The sequence below is a fragment of the Mytilus californianus genome, unplaced genomic scaffold (assembly GCF_021869535.1).
Source record: "Mytilus californianus isolate M0D057914Y unplaced genomic scaffold, xbMytCali1.0.p SCAF_5, whole genome shotgun sequence".
Classification (NCBI taxonomy): Eukaryota; Metazoa; Mollusca; class Bivalvia; order Mytilida; family Mytilidae; genus Mytilus; species Mytilus californianus.
In genome coordinates this window covers 80,430,273-80,457,776 of record NW_026262701.1, presented here as the reverse complement: position 1 = coordinate 80,457,776, position 27,504 = coordinate 80,430,273, and the positions used below count along the sequence as shown (strand labels likewise).

The 27,504-nt window shown below is 32.4% G+C and overlaps 1 protein-coding gene across 3 annotated transcripts; it reads right to left on the bottom strand.

Annotated features, from left to right (window-relative positions):
• On the bottom strand, positions 1–27,504 carry LOC127703136 (iroquois-class homeodomain protein irx-5-like). 3 transcript variants are annotated; one of them, XM_052207622.1, is made up of 6 exons: positions 27,419–27,504; positions 8,482–8,670; positions 3,613–3,822; positions 2,328–2,455; positions 1,747–2,102; positions 1–1,408 (listed from the first exon to the last, which is right to left on the bottom strand). In XM_052207622.1, the coding sequence occupies exons 2-6, from the start codon at positions 8,482–8,484 to the stop codon at positions 930–932; spliced, it is 1,176 nt and encodes a 391-aa protein (XP_052063582.1). In that variant the 5' UTR covers positions 8,485–8,670; positions 27,419–27,504; the 3' UTR covers positions 1–929. The 3 variants fall into 3 exon arrangements, with proteins under 3 accessions (XP_052063582.1, XP_052063581.1, XP_052063583.1); XM_052207621.1 differs by lacking the exons at positions 8,482–8,670; positions 27,419–27,504 and adding an exon at positions 5,236–5,678; XM_052207623.1 differs by lacking the exons at positions 8,482–8,670; positions 27,419–27,504 and adding an exon at positions 4,807–4,957.

Below are 27,504 nucleotides of genomic sequence, written 5' to 3'. Positions count from 1 at the left end.
TAAAAGTTCTCACAAATTTATTAATAAATAAAATTCAATTCATCTTTCTTTACATACATGTGCACTAAAACAATTAAGATGTTGTCATTATCAATTACAAATTACAGAATAAAATCATCAAAACTCTCATCACTCAGTCAATGACAAATGCTGCGACATCAAGGAACCATTCCAAGATAATGCCCCTACAAACCATTCATACAATTTACAAATAAAAAACATGAAAATTATAATTACCAAGGTTAGTTAACCAACAACAAATCAATTTTATAATTAGCACCTACCAATCTCAAAAGCACCATATAATATCAACAGACTTATTTAAATATCTGCAATGTCTTAAAAATATCTTTTTAAATTATAACATAATACTGATAACAATGAATTTCTTTTTAGGAAATACGAAAATGTGGAATGTTGTACAGATAAATTAAAAAAAAGTTATAAACGTAACATTTTAAACACAAAGACATCAATCTATAACAATTTCAACTGTTTCATCAAAAAATAAAATATGTCCAGCATTTCTAAAAGAAAATATTGGAAACCTTAAATTATGTCATGATTATGAATATTCATCACCACGTGGTCAATGCATGTTGTACATCATGAAACCTTAAATGAAAGAGACCATGCATATAATACTAATCAAAATCGAAATTTTATACATTAATGTTATGCTAGACAAAATTACCATTGATTTCATAAGTGACCAGAAATTATCAAGCCTAATTGACTTGAAAGTCTGCATTTTACTACACAAACATTAACATAATGCATTATGCAAATAAGCATATGACTCATTGCAACATAATTCGAAACTTCATAGAAATGTAATGTTACAACTCGATATTTGAACACCAATGGCTGACCATGAAGGACTAGAATGCCAAAATGTTGAGACATGTAAAATCCATACGCAAAACTTTTCATTCAATTTCTATCTGATTGTTTATATTCATGGCAGAACCTATCAACTCTGATATGGACCAAATTTTTGTTTTCCCACTCGCTGGGTCTGTAGTAGTATGAGTCTCGAAGTTGTTGTAGGTCTGCTGGTATCCTACTGTAACTTTATCATCCGGGTTATCATACATTGTAAATCCTGAATGCTGCGCATTGTACTGAGGTTCGTAATAATTATGCTGATAAAGATTAGCGTCAGTGTCACAATAACTACTATATGGCACGTAATAGTTTTCTTGGTTGAAATTATTCATTCCTCCGTTCATGACTTGTTCGTTGCCATAGTGATGACTGACTGTCATGGGGTTTACTGGCTGACATGGCGGGTTGTAGACAGGAGGCTGTGGATTTATTAACTGTTTCTTCATGGAAGACATAAAAGTATCGAAACCCGGTAAGCGAGAATCTTTTGTGTTTGTAGAAATTGTTCCAATTGTTGTTGCTAGAAAAGAAGATGATAAAAAAAATCAGAATGGCAAAATGTATGCATGTGAAAACTAGACATTTTTCAAGCCTTATCATTCATGTAGCTTTACCTAATTACGATTTTTTTATATATAGATCGGCTAAAAGATATCTCATTCAGTATTACACTTGGTAAAATTACTACATACGTTGCTACTTTGACAGCCCAGTGTACTGGTATTTTTGCAGGAAACATCATGTTTTGTAAAATATACAATTAAAGTAATACAAATTTCATCTTTTTTTTTACAAGTTTAGATCACTCGATCGTGCAGCCATGTTTACATACAAATGACACCTGCTATAAATATGTACCTGGCATAGCTGGCATAACGGGCATAGCTGGCATGGATTTTCTGGAGTCCTGTGATGACGTATCAGTTCGACTATCTGTGCCATCCTCGTCTTCATCACCGGAAGCCCCCGAATCACTGTTGTTGTCTGATGAACCGCCTTCTTCCGAATTTTCTTTCTTCATTCGTCGCCTAGCGTTGGCAAACCATGTGCATACTTGTGTCATTGTCATCTTGGTTATTTGAGTGAACATTATTTTCTCTTGTTTGGAAGGATATGGACTCTTCCTGTGTTCTCTCAGCCATGCTTTCAATACACCAGTTGCGTGTCTGGTATCAACTTTTTTACCTGGATTAACATCATATGTGGTTTTCTGCCTATGAAAATAAAAGTGTGTAATTAAAAAAACACATCTTTATTAAGAAAAAAATATTATAGTGTTTTGATTTTATTCGAGTATCATAAGTCAATAAGCACAGAAATAATGGACAATTTTTCACAGAAATTTGCAATCACTGTACATGTCAGAATTAAAAATGCTGAATAAAAATACAACACAGCGTATTTTACAATTTGTGAAGGTCGAACTTGATAATACTTACATGTTTATATAGTCATGGACTTGTGGCTTGATAAGTGAATCAAAGTTCGGGGTAGTCTTCGGTGCTCCACCGGGATTGAATCCTGAACTTAGCATCGCTAAACTTTCAAGACTTGATTCTGGTCTACCCTATTAAAAAAAGAGTGTATTTGAATTAATACCAGTAAAAGTATACACCATCACATTTTTGAATGTGGAATGTTTATATGTATATAACATTGATCCCAAGCTCATTTCGATTTTGATTGTTTATAGTCCCTTTCATGCGTGTTTTATGGAGCAAATGTATGAAGAATAGAAATTAAAATTTTCGAAAACAATGGTCACTTTGAAACTTTTATCGTTATCAATCTGACCTTAATGACTATCTAAACTCTCAACAATGGAGGCGTTGTGAATATTGATAGGATAAACTAAAGGAAGTTAAAAGGAGGTGTGGGTATACTTCAATGATGCAGCAACCAAACGACACAAAAAAAAACATTTACAGCGACAGATTCAGGGAGCGTAGAGGGTATTAAAAATATCTTTTTCTTGTGCATAACATCGTAAAAAAATCGCCTCGTCTAGGTAAGAGATATTTTTACCGTTTCGGGAAAATACGCCCCCCCCCCCCCTCCCCCTTCATCAAACCCTTGGTCAGTTCCTTGTTCAATAGTGCAAATGCTGTCGTTTGTGTGATGAAATCTAACAAAATAACTTCATGTAAGTTAACTTTGACGAACTAAATATTAAACAAGTATACTAAAGGTGTCTGAAGGAAAACCTCGCCTTCACTGTACCATAAAACGGGGCTGTTTTATATCTAACTTCACATTAAATTTACCACGAATGCATTGGACCGTGAAAATTATGTATATCTCCTCCTGCATAATATTTCTTTTCATTAGAGAGACTATAAACAAAAGCCGGTTGGATTCGCCTTGTGATGTAATGCGTGACCTTTTCGCTTATCAATCACAAGTACGTTTCTCTGACACATTACTGGTTGACAATTCAGTGCAAAAATTCTGCGTAACTTCTCGTGACTGTTGATTGTTTATTTGAAACATATTTAAAACATAACTTCAGTAGACTGTTTTAAATTCAAATGATGAAATAAATATATGCATGTATAGATAATAAAAAAAATGTTGGTATCTTAGATTGGTAAAAAAAAAATTTTGTACGGAAAACTGAAGCACATACCTTTGCAAAAGAAACATATAAAGGTGTATTTAAGACTTGTAGGACATATACTTATCACTGAATTGTTTCTTATCTAATTTTGTTATATCTTAATTTACCTGTGGCGGACGAACACCTTTTCTTTCTGGCGAGTTAACTCTTAGGTATGCCGAGTTATAGAGAGCTGGTTCTCCGTTGCTGATATCCGGATTATGTTGCATAGACGTCACAGGTACCGGTTGATGATCCGGTAGAGTGTTATAGCACTGACAAATCAACCGGTTAGTAAACGGTTCAACAACTGTTGGGCAGGAAGGGTTCTGGCATATCTGAAAATATATCAGTTGATTCTAAATTATGAACTCTTGGGTATTTCCCTTTACTGGTTAATGGATGCGTTTCAATACTTCAGACACTATTTGGTCATTGCAGGTTCTCATAGACATATTACGTAAATGTGGTAATATACAAAATGTATCCGGGTTTTTTGTTAATAATTCGCCAACAATCGTTTAATCAATCGATATATCCTTAATTCTTTTTCCTGGATTACAAAATAAGTAGTAAGGTCCGTTTCAACATAATAAACAACGTATGATTGTGAAATATAAATCAAATGGTATCATCATAGAACAGACTGTCTGTCTGTTTGTCCTATAGTCTTGTTTTCTGAAAGTCTAATAACAAATTATAACAGAAGTACTAACAGATAGAAGCATGCGGTTGGAAGCTAAAACAAATGTTGTTTTAATGATGGTTTAAAGCTGTGACCAATAAACCTGTTGTTTTCCAAGAATAAAGCAATAAATTCTTCAATGCGTCTATATTTCCAAAAGATGGACAAAATTGATATTTGATACTATGCAAGCATGTTGAAAAATGTTATGGATAGCAAAATTATATATGTTCGCGGAAATTTAAAAAAAGAAATTTAGTATCCATGTTTTTGCGATTTATTACACCTTATGAATACTGCTTGCATATGATAATGTAAAATTTATTGCATGGTAAATATATACATATTATAATTATGTACATGCATATTTTGTGGTTGACGAAAACATCAAAACAAACTGTTTCAATCTACAATAAAATCCCTTCTGCTTCCGAAATACATGTACATTAAATATCATTTCATACGAGAGGTCTTCGCCCTTAAAATCGCCATAACCTACCATGCACTAACATATACGTATATGTGGGTTAATACCTTTTAAGTGTACACAAGTTTTATACAAGGAAGAGCAATTACTCCGGATGACACTGATGCATGTTCGTTACGTTATAAAAAATATAAAGTGTACGACCCTTACCTGATGACCCAAACCTTTGTCTCCACTTGGCAATAAAAACTGACCAGCGAAGTCAGAAAAATGTTAACAACTAATATCAATTACTCAGAGAAGCCGGAAACACCACTAACGGCGGCGACCTATCCAATGTAACACTAAATATATATGTATATATTTATGTATCAGTAGCTAGCTCATAGCTTCCGGATCTATCAATTTTTACATAAACACCGGTGTCATCGTTTTTTCTGGTCAACTGTTTTGACATATACGCATTTAGAATTTGAAACGATCTGATGTCTTTTTAGAACATTATCACCTGTATAAATTTGTTTCATGATACGTTCATTTATGGAAAGAAAATATGTGCGTGAATTGATTCAAATGTGTATAGTTAGTTCATCGAAAGCTACATCTTTTTAAAGATACACGTATTTTACTACTACATACCATATGTTTTTGTCCGTCTTGTAAATCGCCTTGTGGGATAACTCTATTCTCATCCGCAAAATACATCATTCAATTTAAAATTCACTGTCACAATACACAGTATGAATAAGTCCCCAAAATAAATTGTCCACTCTATTATTAAAAATCCCGTTATAATATAACTGTGTAACACGTGTATAGTTTAGAGGTGAGAGAACGAATTTAAATGATGGGTTAAACTCGAATTCTTTCACTTAAATCACCATGAACTAAGTAATTACTCAGAATATAGGTCACTATCACTCAAATCAAAATATTAATTAGAGTAATCAGAGTTATTAATAAGTTAAATACTCCTCATTAAAATGCAAAGGCGATAAGTAATTGGTCCATGTAAACAAATTTCTAATCCTCACTATTCGCCATTGGGACCTCTCATTCAGACGACAGTGTATGTATAAACGGTAGAAAAAGATAGCCCAGGGCTTAGAAACAACTCAACCATAGCATGATGTATTGTTTTAGCTGAGGGCCATTTCAAGTCACAGTAGATGTGCCGCTTTTTAGCTGTCAACGATAGAGAACGTAGGATTAAATATGGGAAATTGCTATTGATAATTTTATTTTATGTTTTTTTGTTTTAAAAACTTATTGTTTGCATGTCAGGGTTAAAAAATGACATTGCGAAGGATTATGCGATCTTAAGAGATTAGAAGGAAATAAGTTTATAAAAACGACCTTCCGTTTCCTGATCTTTCATTTCATGTTAGCTGATCGTTTAATGTGTTTAATTTTATTTCTCAATCTTATTTAATGTGCAAATAAATACAAATTCTAACGAAAAATTATATATAAAGGGCGATTTATTGAAAATATCATATTTAATGAGTATTTATTTAGCAAACAAATTTCCGATAAACAGTTAAAAATATATTTAGATTACGGAAACAATATTAAGTATACATTATAAATATAGTCTTTCTAATACATTTTTTTTTTACCATACATCTAAATGTTCATTTATAATAGACAAAAGTATAATTTATGATTTATCTTAATTGAATTGACAGGCCGTAAAAGATTTGTTTTAACAGAAAATAAATTTCTGTTATGTTTGTTTAACCGCAATGGAAAATTTCGTTTCCAATGTAGTATACAATTTTAACTTTATTCTGTCATGATAATAGTAATACACATTTTTGAATTAACATAATTAAAAGTTTTGACATTTTAATTCCATATTAGTATACTTACACACATTTTACATATTACATGAATGGCCAGTTGTATATTTACCTACACAATAAAGGTTGTTTATTACATATGATGTGCATTTTTTGGCTTTCAATGCATAACGATACCTGGCAGTTGCCGTTTTCAGCTGACTTCTCAAACGTTTATGTCCATTTCAGTGACGGCTATTATCAGCCCATCACAATACGAGGGTCTGTACGGGTTTTACACAATAGAAATAGGACCATAACTGCATAAAAATGGGACAACAATAAAAAAAAGAATGTAGAGAATAATGGGGGTGCTAAATTATAAACAAGTAGAGAATAATGGGTAAAAATTATAAAAGAATAGAGAAAAATTAAAGAATACAGAAATGAAGGACCCCAACCATACCCAATATGAGTCATCTAAACATTGCCATTCACCATTCTCGTATAAAAAATTGTTTATGTTTTGATGTTCATAAAAAAGTTTTATTTATGTATGATTATGATATTTTTACCTGATTAAGTAATTTCAAATGCGTATGTTGCTAGCTTCGTATTCATACATGTAAATTTCAGCTGTTTCTTCTACAGCAACCGTCGGAAGGAAACCCTAAACTCGATGCTTTTATCAAAATACGCTAAGATATTTAATTGAATAATATTTCTAGCATACTTGTCAGTAGAATGTAGTCCTTATATTTTTAACATGTTTAAAGGTGATTGCGGTAGCCATATATTAGGTTACAGTCAGATACTCCTTGCACATCATTTTACATGAATAATCTTATCGTTCTTAATGCAAACATATACATACATGAGCAAAATTCTTTTGGGCATGTATTTCATGTGGTTATGTCAAAATTTGACTTTTATGAACACTGCACTTATTTCATATTGCAAACGATTTAAGTAAGAAAATACACAGGGCATGCGCAACACAAAACCATATATATTAAAGAAAACATAGACCACCAACGATCCATCAACTATAGGAAAAAACAACAAAGGACTGTGCAACATACATATCCAACTTTAACGTGGGCTAACACAGATGCACTAAAAAAAAGGGGGGCATTTTTTTCTCATCGTTTCCACAAGTGATACCTGTCGTAGTACCCATATAAATGATTAAACAACTCACTGACTATTAGATTATGCGACATACCTATTCATCATAAAATAATTATCATATCAAAAATGTACATGTATTTTGCTTAGAAAACAATGTGAGGAAAATTTAGTAAAATACACCTTAAAATTTAAGAATATATTTGTAGGCAAATTCCCAACTATAAACAAAGTGAATATTTCGTATTTATGTTCAAAAGTAGACAATATCAAAACTTTAAACATCTGTATTATTAGCTGTCCTTATTATTCAAAATATGGAATTATCTTTAATTTATTGAATTTCAATAAGGAAATCAAAATTTCCGGTTCGACAAGATACAGCTTTGAATTCCTGTCGAAAGTTTAAGATTTTGTGCCATTTGATTTTAATTTATCTTTTTAAATTTGATTTTAATTTATCTTTTTAAATTTGATTTTTGTTTTCGAAATTTTAAAAGCCCTACAAATTATTTATGTAAAATTGTTATAGCCTTACTTATTTACACCTGTATATGCACAATTAACACCTGTACATGTACATAAACGGTGTAAATTCAATGAGTTAAAAGTGGATACATTCTCTTTATACACTGGAAATCATTTATTGTCAACAAAGTATATATTTAGATGAAAGCATTTACGTCACTTTCTTTATGTTTTGTGGTTTATTTTATTACTTTCACTTTGTTCTCGAAAGTTTCCCTAAAGTTTTTGAAGTCACCTAGTGTCACTATAAATTTGCAAAAAACTTTCAGGAACTAAGCTTATAGGTCACACAGCAAGAAAAATGAAGTCTTAGAAGAACGTCACAGGTATAGCCTTGTATATGCCAGTGACCGTGGCCATGAACCTATTTCAAGAACATACAGTTTCTTAATGTAGGTCGGTAAACCAGGAAAGTCCTTATATGTAAATTGAAAAATTTCTAACTTACCATATGGAAAAGTCTATACTAGCTGACCGACTGGTAATGATCTGAATTTGAATTTGTCTGAACTGTATAAAGTTCCGTTTAACTATTTATTTCTGTACAATATCTTCTACTGCTTGGATAACAAGATATATGAGCAGTTATCAATAATCAAAGAGGAAGCTATTTTTCAGTGTCATGCTTTTCCTCCACCTGCAAAGAAAAGAGGTCTGGAGATGCAATTCCTTATAAATTAGTTTTACTCCAGGGTTCAAAATCCCAACGTAATGTTTTTAAAAGGATCACACACCCATCCACCACCCCACCCCATCCCAAGATTATCAAATTCACCAAATTCAATATATCTTTAAATATATATTCAAAATTCAATATGTTAATTATTCAGCGCTATACATTGTTGTTTAAGACAATCTTGGTAACATATTGTTAATTCGTTTTTTATAATAAAAAAAGTTTTAAAACGTTCATCTCGAAGGTCACAATCTCAACCATATAAACTGGAAAAAAAATATTCGAATGTAAATAGATAGATATTGTGTTTATGGTTGTAGATATATCTTTATCATTATAGTTTGGGGGGGGGGGGTCTCGAAATTGGGCAAATTTCAAAAAAACTGTTTAGAGGTATATGTTTCAGCTATACGTTCAGAAGTACGACATACTGTTGTTTTTGTCTCAAAGTGTTGAATTAAATTCAGGCGAAATAACGGAATGACAATTTAGATAATACACAGAACACTATCATTGACAACCTCTTTAATTTACGATTTTTAATTAATACAAGGCCGGATATAGACAATAAGGCTTAGAATTTATATCAAGAAAAAAAAAGATATTATATTTATATTTACAGTAAATTTACTGCAAAAAGTAAAACCGCCACCGCACGTAAAACAACTACTTTAACAATCAATATAAATCATTCTGACAAAACGTCACCCACCTCGGATGGACTTTTACGAGTTAAATGACTTGCCTGATATGATTGATTAGTTTACCGCTCGAGGCCTGATCGACTTTGAAATCGAGATATAATTTTTGTGGGTATGGCATTTTTATCGTAGATTTCACATTTATTTATCTGCGGTCATTAATGCTTTTATAAACGCAAATTATTTAGTTAGTCAGTCTAAAAAATTGATTAAGGGACAGAATTCTGTAAATTTTACAGGCCAAGGGTATGCGTCATATAACATAACCTAAAATATATTCTTAATTGAGAAATTTCGTTTTTCTTCTTTTGTCAATAATTTACGTCGTTATTAAGTAGCGATGAGTATCATTCAAACATTTCTATTTTCCGATTATTAAGTGTTTTGATGATATGAAGTCATTACAACAATATCCTGACACGTCCGCTAATAGTTGTTGATACAAACAGAAAATGTCATTCTACACAATTGAAGTACAATAAAGTAAAAGATCAAATGCGCAATGTCAGATTTCAGTAGTGCTTGAAATAACCCATTTATCAGCAATATGATTCAAATACACTTGAAAAATTGCTATTTCAATAATGGTTTTAAATGTCAGAACATTTGACAAAACGACAGCGTTCCAGAATCCGAATTTATTTTGATGACACATTTCGCTGAGTAAGCTACTACTCACAACACCCCCAGCCGTAATAAAATATATATGATCAGTTGTAAAGTAACCTGTATATAACTTATCTCTGGCCAAAAGTGTTGGTATGCATTCTTTTTTTTAATGGAACTAATACCACTTTTAGGACATACAAAAGTGATAATTTATTGCGTAGAGGAAACAACATGTCCTCGAAAATTCAATTAAACGAACCTAAGAGTAACTCAACATCCCTGTCAATATTGCATTTGAACAAATCCACAGAATTTGGCGGGAACTACACCGAGACAACAGATGACTATTACAACTACTACTACTACTACTATGATCTGCCATACCAAATGGTAACAAAAGAATGGCAGGTTCCTATTTTTGCGTATTTATATTCTGGAATATCTCTCTTGACAATTTTAGTAAATGTTATGGTAATTTACGTATTTGCGAAGAAAAGGATGCGTTCGCAGACGACATTTTTGCTATCTTCGCTTGCTTGCTCTAATTCAGTGATATGTTTGGCAGTTGCAGTCTATCACATATACTTTCATCTACTGGACCATTACAGGGATCCAGTAGAATATAAGTGGTGTATTTTGAAGCGCGTGCTTCATATCATGGAAGAAATGGCTCGATCTTCATCAAACTGGATAACAGCGCTTTTGGGCATTCAGCGTTTTGTCTGCATTTGTTTTCCTTTTCATGCTAGATCTGTATGTTCTATTAAAGTATCAGTTATGGCGGTACTAGTTTCAGTGATAGTTGGTGTCGTTGTCTATATTTATGAAGCCGCTTCTGTGGAAATTGTTCCAATTTCTATAAAGAATGGAAGTACTTTTCTGTATGAAGGTTGTGTATTGGGAACGAGACATGGAGTTACTCAAACATCAGTAATGGTAAGCTATATCATTAGCGGATTTGTCGCCAGGTTTTTGCCATGTTTAGTTCTATTTATAACAACAATACTACTTGCGAGAACGCTACAACGTCGACATCGTGGAATAGCTGCAGATGTGCATGATAGAAATAGATCGTCATCTCAAATGAAAAGACTTAATGGTCTTGTATTTATTATTCTGACAATATTTCTATTATCAGAATTACAAGATACTATTGCATTTTGCATTTATGCATATGAATTAGCAACGGACAGATTAAGAGAAGTTTTAACTGCCGATGAAGACGACCATTGGGATACTTGGGGAAATCTCTTGTCATTGTTTGGTTACCATTGTAATTTTTGGATCTTCTTTCTGATGAGTTCACAGTTCCGGTCAGCATTTTATGACACGTGTTCTTCTGTTCGTGAAAGACAGTTCTCTTCGTCTACGAGAGCAACGCTGATGTCGAGTAACTTCTTAACGGAAACCGAATCATTAAAACCATTGCAAAGACCTAAGTAATGACTGTAAACTTAATTCTATTTTTTTCAAAACGCCTTTTACTATTTTTTACAACATTGAGTGCAGAGGCGGATTCAGAGGGGGCCCAGCGGGCCCGTCCCCCTTTTCTGGGAAAAATTTGGTTGATTATAGAGAATCACTGAAGCATGACCGGAGCGGGCCCCCTCTTAGGCAGTCAGTGGGCCCCACTTATGAAAATTTCTGGATCCGCAACTGGAGTGTAAAGGGTTTTATTGTGACCAATTGAAAGACTTTAAACAATATCTGTGCTTTTAATGTGTTACTTTCTTTACGAATACTAAGCAAACAACAATCGATCCGTTTTTCTTATTTGTAAATTCTCTGCATATCGTGAACAATTTTCCCTCATATTATTACATTTTTTATTAAGACAAGAAAAACATATGCTACTTTAGAATAAGTGGTCAAACTGGAGGTATAAAACGGTTCCACGTCATTAAAGACTTTGTAACAAGTGCGAAGTGTTGGATGATGAATTCCATTTCTTTTTATTTTGTAATAAAATGATTAAAAACACAAAATATAAATTTTTCTGATAATAAAATAAAATATGTTTTAAATCCAACTACTAGCCAGCAAGTGAAGTCTTAAGACTCCTTTATCAAACATTCTATGGAACTGAGGACAAGGGACCCATTTGGTCAATTGTTGTGTTGTGTGTTTGATATAACATGTTATTTTATTTAATACAAATGCCATGATGATGTTGTTAATTGTGAATTGGGTGTTACTATGTCTTTGGCCCTCTTTTGGATGTAACTGCAATAAAGATATATATTAATTAATTTCCAATCAAAATTTCATTTAAAAAACTTAGTAACACATCTGGTCCGTAAACATTTTAAAGTTTTTTTCTCTCTCAAATGTATTAATATTTACGGTTCATTGAAGAATTGTTGACATTTTGGAGTTCAGAAGCAATTATCCTCGAATTAATCTCAGGTTGAATTTGTTGACGTCGTTAGACCACATTCTCCACAAGCAAAACTATTCAGTCAACGACTCGAAGTGAACTACCTTGTCAGAAGACAATCAATCATTTTGATCGATTGATTGATTGAATGACGATTACTTAACGTCTATCATTTTGAAAAAAAATGGTATGCTTTAGGATGTAGAAGTAAAATAACAAAAGTAGTATTTTGATCGGAATGTTACAATATGTTGGTGTCATATTTCTATTCATATCAAATTTATTACAAATATAATTTGTATGCTTGTTGCATTTTATAAGATTTCTAAATATGTGCTAATTGATTCAAGTTTTATATATAATTCTATAAATTGGTATATACGTCCAAATTTTATCGAGCTAACTCATTATTCTTATAGCTGAAAATTTAATTCTAAATATGAAAATACCGTTTACAAAGCATTCGAATCAAGTCCTATACTTATCAACTCATTTTTGAACGGATATATGCACATATATTTCGCACATTTTATAAAACTGTGACACTTTTCTGAGTTTACTTTTACTACTACATGTAATACTGCCTCTCCGGTTTAATTGTTATTGTATGTTTTACATATTATTTCTAATTTTTAATAGGATTTATTGACGGGGACCGGTCCCCGACTCACTCACAAACGAATAAAAGTGCAAAGGATTTGCATATAAAGTTTGTGAGACAATTGTTCCAGTACAGACATCACTATAACTCATGAAAAATTCGTCTTGTGTTATGTCCTTACAATTGTTTAACTATTTCGTTGTATTTTTTCAACAACATTTTGTAAATAAAGTTTAAATAAAGCCGCCATGTTATTTACATTGCATGGTTTCGAAGGTAGTCCGGCGAACAAGGTCTATAAAAGTAAACAGCATAAAATCACTTCCGGACCGACCGTGCAAGACCCTCATGGGTCGTCAAGGTCGTTAAAACCCCCATCATCACTTCCGAAAGTGCTTGAGACCAATCAAAGTAAAGATAATAAACACATTATGTGTTATATTGCCTTGTATTTATCTATATTTTTTTTATTATGACATTAGGTAAAGATCCTTAGTTTGAATCAGTTACCCTTTTGCATGTTCATTTCTGTGTTGTTTCAGAATTATGATATCATATCATTAAAAAACCTTGACCAAGTACAATTAAAAGTATCTCACATACTATTGTATGGGACAAATGAACTGTAAATCGGCGCGGACAGTTTAGCGAAAAAAATTGAGTATAATGTAGGCGTTGAAATGTCCACTTGGAGTTTCGGATTTTTAGCTAAAACGTTCTGCGCCCTTGTTAATCACCCTTAAAATATTACATCGAATTCTAATTGTGCCTTTTCGATTTAAATACTATAGCAAAAACTCGTATGATGTAAAAACTAAATTAGTTTATTAACATAAATGAGTATCCCTACTTTTGAAAAAGTTGAGGACATATAAGGTATTATAGTAACATTAATTGATTGCAGTATATATGAATACGTTATGCCAAGCGACAGCAACCTCGTACGTAGTAATCACAACACTACGTATACTAGATGCTTCAAGAAATTAATACGACTTTTTGACAGAGCTATTAATATATGTGTATACCTTATTAAAAAATGAAAATAACTTTCAATGTCATGCGTCCATATAGCGCTTTCATGGATTTACCTTCATCAAGAACGCTCACAAACGAATATTTGAAAGCCGGATGGCTCAATACCGAACTACGCTAATTTTGAAGAGCTACAGTAATCGTTCGTGAATACAGAAAGGAACGGATGTTAAACCGCCTCATTTCGTCGGTATTTTTTTTAAAATCGGGTGAAACTCGACGACAATTAGGCAATTAACTTCTAAATTCTTTAGAACTATCCCCTTTTAAAATCGTCTGTATCAGCGCCTGTATAATGATTGATATGCATTGTGTATTGACGTTGTTTATGTACAGTGATTTCACGTTGTTAATTTTCATTTTATCAATGAGTATTACACAACAAGACCTCCATTGTTTTAAATCAACACTATTGTTATATACAAAAAAGATTTAACTATAACTGTGTACAAGACCACACAGGTCCCGACTATTATATTTTTATTTCATTCGTATGTGATATCTATAGTGTCAAATAGAAATGTTGAAAACTTGGAATATCCCTTATTCACAACTTTACTATACAATTTTTAAACCAAAATACTTATCAAAGATACCAGGCTTATAATTTTGTACGCAAGACGCGCGTTTCGTCTACAAAATACTCGTCAGTGACGCTCGAATAAAAAAAGTTAAAAGACAAATCAAGTAAGTAGTTGAAGAGCATTGAGGATTTAGATTGATTGATTGTTAGTTGCTTAGCGTCCAGTGTCGAGGATTTCGAGATTGATACATTGTTTATAAACCGTTTCTATTGTTAAAAACCGTTTGTTTATCTCTTTATGGCTATGGTTTATGTGTCGTTGGGTTGTTGTCCGCTAATAAAGATACACACTTTTATGTAACATACAACTCCTGACGAGGTTCCTGACTTTGAACATGAAGATGTGATTGGGTTAATTAATCTAGTTTTTAAATCTCGAAATAACAGTATAATAGAAAACAAACACCCCAAAAACAACCCCTTAAAACAACCCCACAAAAACAAACCCCCAATAAAAAACACAAGCCCCTCTAAACAAAAACAACCCCAAGAAACGAACAAACAATAATAATACAAAAGAATGCTCGCAGTTTCTGAAAGCAAGGTCACAGTATACTTAACCGATATGATATAATGCCGTCAGTAACTGAAAGCAAGCTCACAGTAAACTTAGCCAGATATGAGATAATCGCAGTCAGTTACAGAAAGCATGCAAGCTCAAAGTATATACTTAGTCTGATACGAATACGAATACTTTATTAAACCAATTATCGGCCAATAAAGGGCATGTTACATATAATGATTACAAATAGACATAAGTAAAAAAACAATAATGACAATGCATGCTTATGATAATATGGATTTAACTATAATAGCAGTTGTTTTCTTATAGTAAAACATTTAAAACAAATTAAAGTCTCATTCATGTTCACAAGAAAGAAGTCGAAAACGAACTGAAAATTTCATGGCAAAAACGAATTGCGCAAAAACAAGAGTATACGAAACACAAAGACTAAGCAACACAAACCCAACCAAAACCTGGGATGATCTCAGGTGCTCCGGAAGGGAAATTCATCGACAACGTTATAATTAGTATACAGGAAGACGCGATCGTGGAACAATGCTATGATTTTTTAATATGATTTCAATGACGAAAAGATCAAGGGAACAGTTAAGTCTTACTATAAACTAAAATCTTTCCTAAAACCCAATATGACACAGCTTTATATTTGGACGTTGAGATTATATATTGCAATAATTTTATCATATATATCTGATTACAGATATTTGTAGATTACTCAGAACTACAGAGACCTACAGTTTTGTCACATTTTTGCAAACATTTAAGTATTTTCTTTGTAAAAAAAAAAACAGGTTCTCACCCCAAAACCAAAATTCGGTCGAAAGTAGATGTATTGTCTATAAAAATACAAATTTATTCAGTTCGGTTCCGGACGACTTTCGATGTAATACTTAACAGAAACATTTATTTTGTTGAAATTTCCTGCTACAGCAATATGTAGTATTAAATACAATGAACCTGCATTTATAAATAGTCGTAAAAAAGCTGAAAATCTGTTATAATATATAACATAGATTATGTATCATATATAAGTTCACCGTATGTGTGCAATGGTATTTAGCGAATGCAGGGGAATATATCCATACATTAAAAAAAAACATGGAACACTTTAGTTTTAACCTTTTTAATCATATCTTTGGAATGCTATCGTTTCTGTAAAATAAATCCAAATGCAGTGTAAACAAGATGGTATCTTTCTACCTTGCACCGTGAAATATTGATTGAAAGTCTGCACACTCAGTTGCACACAAAACCTTTTCGCAAGTAAAACACTGGTCGTCTATCTTATTAACCATAGAATTTTTTTTTATATATCCTATTCTATAATCGTTGACGATATTTTCAGAGTTCTCCAAAAAGTGGTGGCGGGCCTGAAGGTTTTGACCACCAATTTTGCAAAGGACGACACAATTTTTGTAATTTGCAATTGAAATAATAGTAAGGAACAGCAGATTTTTTTTCAAGGACCACCAAGAGAAAAAAGATTTCGAGTATACCGGGTAATTTTGTGCGAAAATTTCTGAATGAGGCAACGGTTGACTATATTCTAGTATTTCCATCCATAAGATTGCATTTAAGTAACACCGTTTTATCGATATTGTGTTATCTACAGCGTATATCTTTGTTGGGGACTCCAAAATCTTAGTTCTTACATGCCACATAGTGAATGACCCCCATATATCACAACTTGCTTCTTTGCAAAAAATGACTAAGCCATAAAAATAAAATATGTGTGTTGAAGATTTCCTCTTTTAACAACAATTGATTAAGTATAGGTAGAAATTTGCTTTGCTTTGCTATTTTTTTTACCATAAGTATAAAGGTACAACCTGCAATTTTGTCACAATTCACTTACAAACAATACGAACTTTATGGTAGGCAGTTTGAGACATAAAAAAGGTAGGTGGGGTAACCATAAAAACAAATATTTTTAATTTTGGCATTACATTAGATGAAACGCAACGGTTTTATTTTCAGTAATATTTAATTTCTTGAATTGAGTCCAACCCCGGGGGTTACTGAATATCCTTTCGGGTATAACTGTGCCGACAGCACTTGCCAAATCATACCCTGTTCTAACCAGAAAACATTAAAAAATATACCCTGTTCTAAACAGAAATATTGAAAAACACACCCTGTTCTAGACACGCTCAAGAAAATGTAAAATAGATGCTGTTGTAGACCTGGGTTCTAGACTGTATCTTAAACAGTTAAATAAGCGATCCTGTTCTATACAAATACTTTGTTTAAAAAAAGACCCGGTTCTCACCAGCAGAGCATGAAAAAACGACCCTGTTATAACCAGCAGGACATGAAAAGGGACCCTGTTCTAACCAGCAAGGCATGAAAAAGCGACCCTGTTTTGCGGCACACTCATACCACTAAAAATATAGAAAGTAAGCCCCCGGGAGTCCAGCAATGTTAAAGCTGCGTTTTTTCACTTGCAAACATATATAAGCTGGTCTATTATTGCTTGCTTAATGCTTGAATAGGAAATGTCGATAATCAGAAGTTTACAAACCAATACTTTTTATATAAAAAACTCATTTTTTGCTTTGATAACACATGCTTTATCGACCAGTTCATTATAAGAGAAGTAAAACTATATCAACGTTAAATGAAACGATGAACAATCAATCTTCCTATATCCATTTATCTGCAGTCTATACAGAAATAAATAAAGCAAACTTACAGATTGATAGCATGGAGCCTACCAACAACAGATGCATACCATTACCAAAACCCTCGAAGCCAAAAATACTTCGACGAACACGTGCTTATTGATCAGTTCTGACCAAAAACACACCAATAAAGACACAGTTTAAAATACGAGGTAGCGTAAGAAAACAAGTAAATCTTAATCGACATTTCATTGCTAGTTTTACTAAAAATACAATATTAAAGACCCAACAACTTACCCTTCCACTCTCGACAATGTTTCACATAATGGAAGTTCAAATGTCAGATCCAAACATCTGTCAAACATTGATTTTACAATGTAACTGAGTATACACCGTTTTAACGCGTAACAGATGGGGCTGTTACACGTGAATAAATTTAAACATTGCATCCTCCATATTTTTTTTTTGCATTAAGAATAATTAACAATTTGTAAATTTACACGTTTAACAGGTTATTGGTAAAATACTAACCCTAATTATTTTTTCATAAAAAAAAAACCAGTTGCTTGATTATTAAAAAACAATCGTATTTACATTATATATTGCAGTCACGAGATTTAACATTTTAGAATCAACATTAAATATGCGATATACACCCCCCCCCCCTCCCACTTTCGTAAACGCATTTAACATCCAAGTAACCACTGAAAAAGAGTGGAATTATATAGTGAGTCAGATTGAATGCGATCATTTTATATTTCCATTATTAACCTAATATGTAATAATCCGATATGGTATTTAGTTTGCATGTTAGAAGATTACACAATCACTGTACAAAGCGGTGTTGAATTGGAAAAAAAGTGGGAGGATTCTTACAACGCAATTAAAATTTAAAAACAATGAACATACATAGTGGACATAAGAACAGAAGTAATTACAGATAACATATTTTCTTCAATTACATTGATGAAGATAAAATATTGTAGTAAAATTTAACAGCCGCGAATCCAGCCATTTTGAAAAAAAAAGGGGGGGTCCAATTACCCCCGGAACATATTTTCTTTAATTACATTGAAAAATGGGGGTGGGGGGGGGGTTCCAACCCCCGGAACACCAAGAACAGTTCACATAATTAAAAAAAAACGAAAACGAAAAAAAGAAGTTCCAACCCCCGGAACACCCCCTGGATCCGCCAATTAATTAGATTTAATAAAATATAAACCTTAAAAGAATAAATGACATTGCATGTTCATGCACTGAATAATTTCAATTTCAAAACTTAATAGCTTGTTACAAAATAACATGTACTTCGTTCAAATTTAGATATCTTTAACTTGTTGCAATATTATATACAAGTCTTTTTATTGTAGATAATATCTTAAATCTTAGCAGTACAATCCATAAAACGTATCCTGTACAATCATGTAATCTCTTTGATTCCCTAATTGAGCAAAATATTGACATATAATGCAGAAATATCATACATATATACATATCACTCTCATTATAAATCAAAAGTCAGATTACGTGTAACCCAAAAACAAAGATATAGATAATTTCCAATACTTGGACAACCTTTTGAAAAGGTTCATGTCAACTTCTGTTAATATATTCTAAAGGTACCAGAAATTCATCTTGTAATATAGGGGTTAAAGCTGAACTTGGTCGATAGCAAATAAGAAAAATATATAAACACACTAGCAATCTTTTGTTAAGCTATATCAAATAGTACTGAAAACATAAACCTTTTGCTAAAAGAAAGTTATACATTAAGTTAACGCGTTGATTCACAAGGAATTTATATATGATTCAAGAAATGCCCTCGGAGTATTATAACTTAATTTGCTATACAAAAAAAAATAGCTGTCAAAATATGTAAGAACTAAAAAATAAAGACTTGCGTTAGATTATTTTAAGGAACTTTTATTCAGAATTACTGGAAAATAAAATATAAAAGCATTAAAGCCAAACAAGACCAAAATGTTATCCAAGATTTTGAATCTATACGCTTATGTACTAAAAATAAGAATTAGTGATAATAACATATTTCAATCAACATCAAAATCAAAGAATGTTGCTAACCTGTAAAACCATAGAACGGACTGAAAAATACTTTCTATTATAACGATTTTAATCATGATGACAAATTCATTTTTCTGATATCACATGACTCTATACAACCCTTTTTAGCAAAATCTCTGTATTTTATGTTTAATCGCAGAAAATATTGTGTATAGTATGTAAAAGCTTTATTTATTCATTTATTCATTTTTTATGAATGTTAGAATAAGTCTTTAATTGAAAGTGTCTCATAAGTCAGGTGTGGCTGGATACCGATATTTTAACTTCGATTTAAATCTTTATTTGTATTTTTATACTTATATTATGATGTATGATATTGTTTTATATTGGAATAAAATATTCTGTCTGTCTGTCATTATACTGTCAAAATGCCAAAAAATGGTATAAATCTTTTTTAATGAAATTGCTATAGATAATCCTACATTTCCAAATCTTGGTGATACCAGAGACCAAATGTATTATGTCTCTGGTTATACTGAATAAACAGCTGCGCCATGAGCGCATGATACGCCCGTCGTCTTGTGTGTGAATTTTTATGCAATAAGCATAAATAGTTTCTGACATACGGCGTGACATGCGAAAACCCCCCTTTTTTTTACAAAAAACTCAATATCTCTAAAATAAAATTTTGAATCAAAACCAAAAAGTATACAGATCTTTAGATTAATATAACTAAGAAGTGTGTAAAATTTTAAGCAATAATCATAAATCGTTTTTAAGATACGGCGCGACATGTGAAAAACCCCTCCCCCTATTTTTACAAAATACTCAATAACTCAAAAATAGAATTTGAATCATCACCAAAAAGTGTACAGATCTTAAGGTTAATATAACTAAGAAGTATGTAAAGTTTTAAGCAATAATCATAAACTGTTTTTGAGATACGGCGCGACATGTGAAAAACCCATCCCCCTTTTTTAACAAAATACTCAATATCTCTAAAATAAAATTTTGAATCATCACCAAAAAGTATACAGATCTTAAGATTAATATAACTAAGAAGTGTGTAAAGTTTTAAGCAATAATCATAAATTATTTTTGAGATACGGCGCGACATGTGAAAAAAAAAAAAACACACACCTGTTTTAGTTACTAAGTCCCGTAACTCAAAAAGTTTTAATCTTATTTTCACCAAAAAGTATACAGATCGTTTGACCATTCTCAAGTTACGGTGCGACATGTTTACGCCGGACAAACAGACGGACAGACAGACGGACGGACGGACAGACGGACAGACAGACAGACGGACAGACGGACGGACACCGGACATTTGTATACCATAATACGTCCCGTCAAAAATTGACGGGCGTATAAAAACTAGTGGTTATGCTTAAATCCTTCAAATTTAAACTAAGTGAAATAAACGGGTTTCTTTATAAAACAACCTCAGGAGCTGAGGATAACGGAATCTTAGTTATTTCTTATTGTATATATGAATATTTTAGACAGATCGATGTTATTTTTGTTGTTGTTTATGATTTGTAGTAGTCACAAGTATAAGTATACACTAATATGACAATAAAGACTAATCCAATTGCTAGAATCATGATATATTAACAAATTGAAGCTTATTTGCATCTTATAGATCGGTCGCCTCTTAACTGCTGAAATGAACAATTTTCTGCTGTACGTTTTATCCCAATTTGTACGTTGATTAATAATATAGAAACTAGTGGCTAAAATCATGGAAGTATTATATTGATATAATACTTTCATCCTGAAATGCCTGTCGCGTTCACTTGTTACTTGAAAAAGAGCCTAGGCTCATTATAAGATTTTAAATTTCAGGGGGAAATGCCTGATTGATCAAATCTCTGTTAGACGTCATGTTCTATGTATTATCGTGGCACATCCGTGTCACTTTTCAAGTTGTAGAAAAAAAATGTCACGAATAATAAATTTTACATAACTTATCGTTGCATCTTTATTGAGGATTTTAGAAAGTCGAAGTTCAAAGATTTTTTTAATAATGAATATGTTTCCAGAAAGTAGCATTTTGACTGCACGGTATTATCTTGACAGTGTTGGCCACTATAAGATGGCAAGATTATTATAACTATTCTTACAACAATGTTGTTATGATATAGGAGATAAAAGATAAATATCGTTTGACGAGGGGAGTTTTTAACGACATTGACTACCCATGAGGGTCTTGCACGGTCGGGAAATATCGTTTGAAATGAGTGGCCCAGCTTTTATTTCGAATGTCGGGATCCCGGATGTACAAAACGAAAATGACAATGTATACACATTTGTATAGATACTTGACCTATATGACCAAAAGGGACATAAAACAAGATCTATTATCATTTGAAGATAAATTTTTCTCTTATGTGTCGTTTTACATTTTGTTGTCCCGGTGCCTTTTATATACCTTGCTGTATATACGGTGCGAGTGTTGCTCTTTGTTGAAGGCCGAATGGTGACTTGTAGTTGTCTATATATTACATCCTTGTTCTTTGGTGTTTGATTGATAGTTGTATTTTTGGTAATCATACACTATCACATTTTTTTTATATATTTATATGCACATGCGATTATGAGCAACGTCTTTTTCGCGTTGTATCAGACAGGAACACTTCAGTTTTTTTGTTGTTGTCTCCTTCCATCGATACACAACACCCTTAATCCTGTCCAAATATATGTAACGCCCTGCGCAGTGAGCCAGGATTCCAACTCAACAGATATAAAGAACATTGACGCCATAGTCAGCAAAGGTAGATATCTGGATGACAACTGAGTGAACCAACTTCTGGTAGTATAAACTATCAGAAGTACATCTATAGGACCAATAAGGGGGAGACCATTTGATTTTTTGGGGTCAGAAGGATTTTGAAAATGAATATCCTGGCATGGTAAGAACTGAAAATAAATAATCTTGCCACAGGCAAGATGAATATAATGCAACAAATTTGGAAAATAGGAAATAAGTGTGTACAAAGAAAAGTATATGCTTTAGCAACAGATACAATTTAATATTCAATTCGCACAAAGCCCCCTCCCTAGATTATCGAAAAGTCGTCTCCTCGAAAAATTCTGAATTTTTATTGTTGCTAGACATCCGTTCTTATAGTTACAAAAAAGGAATAAAAAATGTACCTATATATAAAAAGTTTTAAGATATATGAGCAGTAAAAGTAGGCGATACAATGTTAATGTATAAGCCTAAATGAGTGCTGCAGACTTTTGAAAAGAAGGATATCGGGATGACATAGCTCTATACAAAACGAAAATACGACTGTACACATTTGGTGCATCCGACGCTATCTAAAAGTATTCTGCAGCCTCTTTCAAATTAAAAAATGCCAGAACGAATATCAGAGTATACTTAACGAAATGGTAAGGTTTACATGAAATTATAACAAAGACCTACAATATAGTGCAGGATGTCGATACGGGGAAATTGAACATACACATGCATAAACATCAACATTGGAATTTGCATATTATCTGCAACAGAAATACAGTGTTATCAATGGGAGGTTAAACATATTTTTCTTGAAATTGACGGACAACGACAACTGCAACATGCTATTTTATAACCACAAAAATAACGTTCGTATAAAATCTAAAACATTATAATAGATATTTGACATGCAATTCTCGGAAATACAACAAGTGTTTTATTTGTCTTTGTATATTTCTAAACGTTCTTGTTTAATCCTTTTTTGTACATATACTTTTGGCATGGCTCGGTATTCATACATCCCATCATTGTGTTATTGTGCTATGGCCATTTTTTGTATTCTTGTCTTTCATTTTTGCTTCTTTGTCTATAGAGTGTCTATATGCTATTTTGTTTTTCTTTGTTGAAATAGTTATTTGTTTTTATATATAGTGATTAAGATTACAACACAATTTTGACTGCTGTACCCCCTTTTTTTTTTACATTTTTACCTTTTTATGTCCGTTTGTTTTGCTCACACATTGTTGTCAATATAACGGAATTATATGCGACTGTCATACAAATGAGAGGTTTAGCTTGCTATATAACCATGTTTAATCCACCATTTTCTACATAAGGAAATGCATGTACCAAGTCAGGAATATGATAGTTGTTTTCATTCGTTTGATGTGGTTGAGCTTTTGATTTTGCCATTTGATAAATGACTTTCCGTTTTAATTTTCCTTGGAGTTCGGTATTTTTGTTATTCTACTTTTTACCACTTTGAAATTTTATTTATAAAAGAAAAGAAGGTATAAAAGCTATATAATGTCGATTTGTTTTGAATAGATTGAAGCTTATTTGACATGATTTGACCCACTCAGTATACTTTATCAAGTGACAAGTAATTTTTTTTTTAATTGTTCACCATTTCACCCCGAGACATTTTATACATTTATATGTATATATATCTCAGCTTCACCATATCGAACACGATAAACAACTAATTCATGCTAATCTGTATACAGTGAAAATGCTAATCAAAGAACTTCTCATATATGTATATATATATATATATAGAGAAGTCTATAAAAAGGACCAACCAGCAAATTTAATATGTACCGGATCGTCTAGAATAGACGATACTGCGCAGATAAGGAAATCATTATAAATATATTTAAAGATGGTAATATACGAAGATGATGTTATAAAATCGTGTTGACAAATATTTCGGCTTAACAAATAGCCTTCGTCAGTGTCAATAATTTTAACAATAATCATCAATAGTATTGTTAAAATTATTGACACTGACGAAGGCTATTTGTTAAGCCGAAATATTTGTCGACACGATTTTATAACATTATCTTCGTATATTACCATCTTATATATATAGTTTGAATCTTCCTGGTAGACTCAAGTCTTTTAAACTGTTATGTTTCAGAAGTACCTTTTAAGTTTATCAAAACAATTATGGGCTGCAGATGAGGATGTGGATGGGGTTTACAGAATAGAGAATAATGGCCAAAAAAATAAAGAATAGAGAAAAATTGACCCAAAAAATAAAGAATAGAGAATAATGAGGTGCTAAAATATAAAGAATAGAGAAAATGGGCAAAAAGTATAAAGAATAGAGAAAATGGCCTAAAAAATTACAGAAATGAAGGACCCCATCCAGACCCTCACAGATGTATTCCTTAACATTTGAACTAATTCCTGGCGTTTACCCTCCCTTGCTAAAATAGTCGTGTTCACTGGATTAAAAAAATTGAAGTTCTACTGTAAAATTATACACCATGACATGTTTTAAAAGCGCTGACGACGTGGCATCTATTATAATACGATTCAACATGTTCCCTCTGAAAAAAAGTCATGCATTTACTTAAGTAGAGATCAATTTTCCTTGAATTAAAAATTCGGTTTTTTACACATTTTTTGTGTAACTACACTGATTATTCTACAAGGAATAATAATTAATATTTCAATAGGGTCATGCACATTTATTGTAATGCTAGTTATAAAACAACAAATGAATCACCATGATCACATCTTATTAAAACGTGTGTGTCTCGCTTTCGTTGGAGCAAAACGAAAAAAAAAAGCAATTTGATGGACTGCATTGGCATAGTATTAATACAAAACTGTACATGCATTGAATGTCATTTACCAAGAAATATATCCTCATAATATGTTGACTCGAGTCGTTGGTTCGATCAACGACCGGATCAAACCAAGGATTTGTCTGCTGAGCTCGTGACATATCGGAGAAAGAGCAAGACTGGTCAGCTCGGAGTCGGAAAATGTGTCTGTGTATAGCTTCCTGCGGAATCTGACCTTGTGAACTAGTGCGAATTTAAGTTTATATCACATTTTCGCCCTCATATTTCTGCATTCTTTATTTTTTTCGCTCATTATTCTTTATCTTTAAAAACAATGGCTATTCTGTAATTACCTGATAACTGTATTCTGGACATTGTTCTTTTCTGTAATCTTTACCCAATTCTTTAATTTTTGCAGTGAATCTTTATATTTTAGCACCCCATTATTCTCTATTCTTTTATTTTTTTTTCTGCCCATTTTTCTCTATTCTTTATTTTTTTGCCTATTATTCTCTATTCTATAAACCCCATCCACACCCTCTCATATACATGAAGAAGTTAACCATGTTTGTCACTTTCAATTCATCCATCCATCTTCCAATCTGTGCATCTAATGTTCGTCCATAACTTTAAAAGTAGGCTCAAAATGATATATTCGAGTTGCAAGGGCTTTGTTCGTCAAGAGCGGCGACAGACATTCTCTACCGCATGTTTTCAATATAAAGTCTCAAGTCAGTTCGGATGTGGCTGTGTAAATATATATCTTGCAAAACCAAACGGGTAGCGGGTAGTTGCCAAGAAAACATATCCAGGCCAGGGGCGGATCCAGGAACCCAACCCAGGATAAAGGGGGGTTTTCATACTATATGTCCCCATTCAAATGCATTGATCGTCAAAAAAAAGGGGGGTTCCAACACCCGTAACAACCCCCCCCCCCCCCTCTGGATCCGCCACTGCAGGCCCTCCCTTGATCGATTTCTCCTTTTCGCCATCATACGCAGCGGAAAATATCGGGTTTCCGTTAAAAAAGGTAAAAATAAATCGTCATTTTTAAAAATGAAAGAAAACAGTTGCTACCTTTTAAAGTTTTAAAGAAATCCAACACTACAAAACTTTATGCATTATTCAATTATCATGTTAACGTTGAAATAGCAAAATTCTGTAAGAGTATATTCTGATGTAAATTAAACAATATATATATCAGCAATTACTGATTTGCCATCCATTTTTTTTTTACTAAATACTGTCCATGATATTAAGTACAATGTATGCTCAGAAGTGCACTTTGTAAAAATCATATAAAATTATGTCATTCCTTTACATGTCTTATATGAATTGTATTTGACACATCATATGCATCATAATTGGTTTGTGTATGTGATTTGTTTGTATTCACACAACCCGAGTTAATTGTAGTCTTTGAGGAGCAAAATTTTCAAGTTTCAAGTTATTTTAATCACAACGCATATATAGTACCTTTTATTGGAAACAATCTTACATATCTCATAAGACCGTACGTATTCGTACAATTTATTAAAGTTGAAGACATGGAGAAGCGAAAATTTCACAAACACACAACGCAGATTATGATTACAACTGAAAATTGTCGTTTTTAGATGCGTAATTGCAATAGAAATAAATAGGGGGATAAATTACAAAATTAGAAAAAAACTAAAATTCTGAGATCTCGGTCCTTATTTAGTTTCCGTAAACAGGTAAATAATTATTAAGAACTGTTCATATTCAGGAAACCTATACTTACGCGTGACGTCAAAAGAAATAACAACCAAAACTATCTTCCAAATACAAAATAGAAAACAGCGGAGCTTAAAACGCGAATTTATTCCCTGGTGAAATATATTAGTAGGCCGAAGAAACGTAATTTCTGGTTCCTCGTAAATTGTTTAAACCTGCTAATCGCCAAATCTGCTAGTATCCACGCAGTGAGAGAGCAGAAGCACTTACAAGAACCAACATGAGCCTTGCATGGTGACAATTGCACGGTTATAACCAGAAGAATATAATACAAAATTAGAAAAACAATGCATGTGCATGTATTCGGCTATTATAATATAAGATAATTGGTTCATACTTACCATTCTGTTAAAGGTACATGTTTGTTTGGTCTTAAAGTACGTTCTTCTTTCCTTTCAAATCCGGAGAAGATATCACACTGAACGTA

What these genes read in the sequence shown, in the direction of transcription:
- LOC127703136 (XM_052207621.1), bottom strand. Translation starts at nt 5,304, where the DNA reads ATGATGTATTTTGCGGATGAGAATAGAGTTATCCCACAAGGCGATTTA. An exon ending in AAGGTGTTCGTCCGCCACAG is followed by an intron (nt 2,456 to 3,612) that starts GTAAATTAAGAT and finishes TTTTTTTAATAG; the next exon opens with GGTAGACCAGAATCAAGTCT. An exon ending in CGTTATGCCAGCTATGCCAG is followed by an intron (nt 1,409 to 1,746) that starts GTACATATTTAT and finishes CTTCTTTTCTAG; the next exon opens with CAACAACAATTGGAACAATT.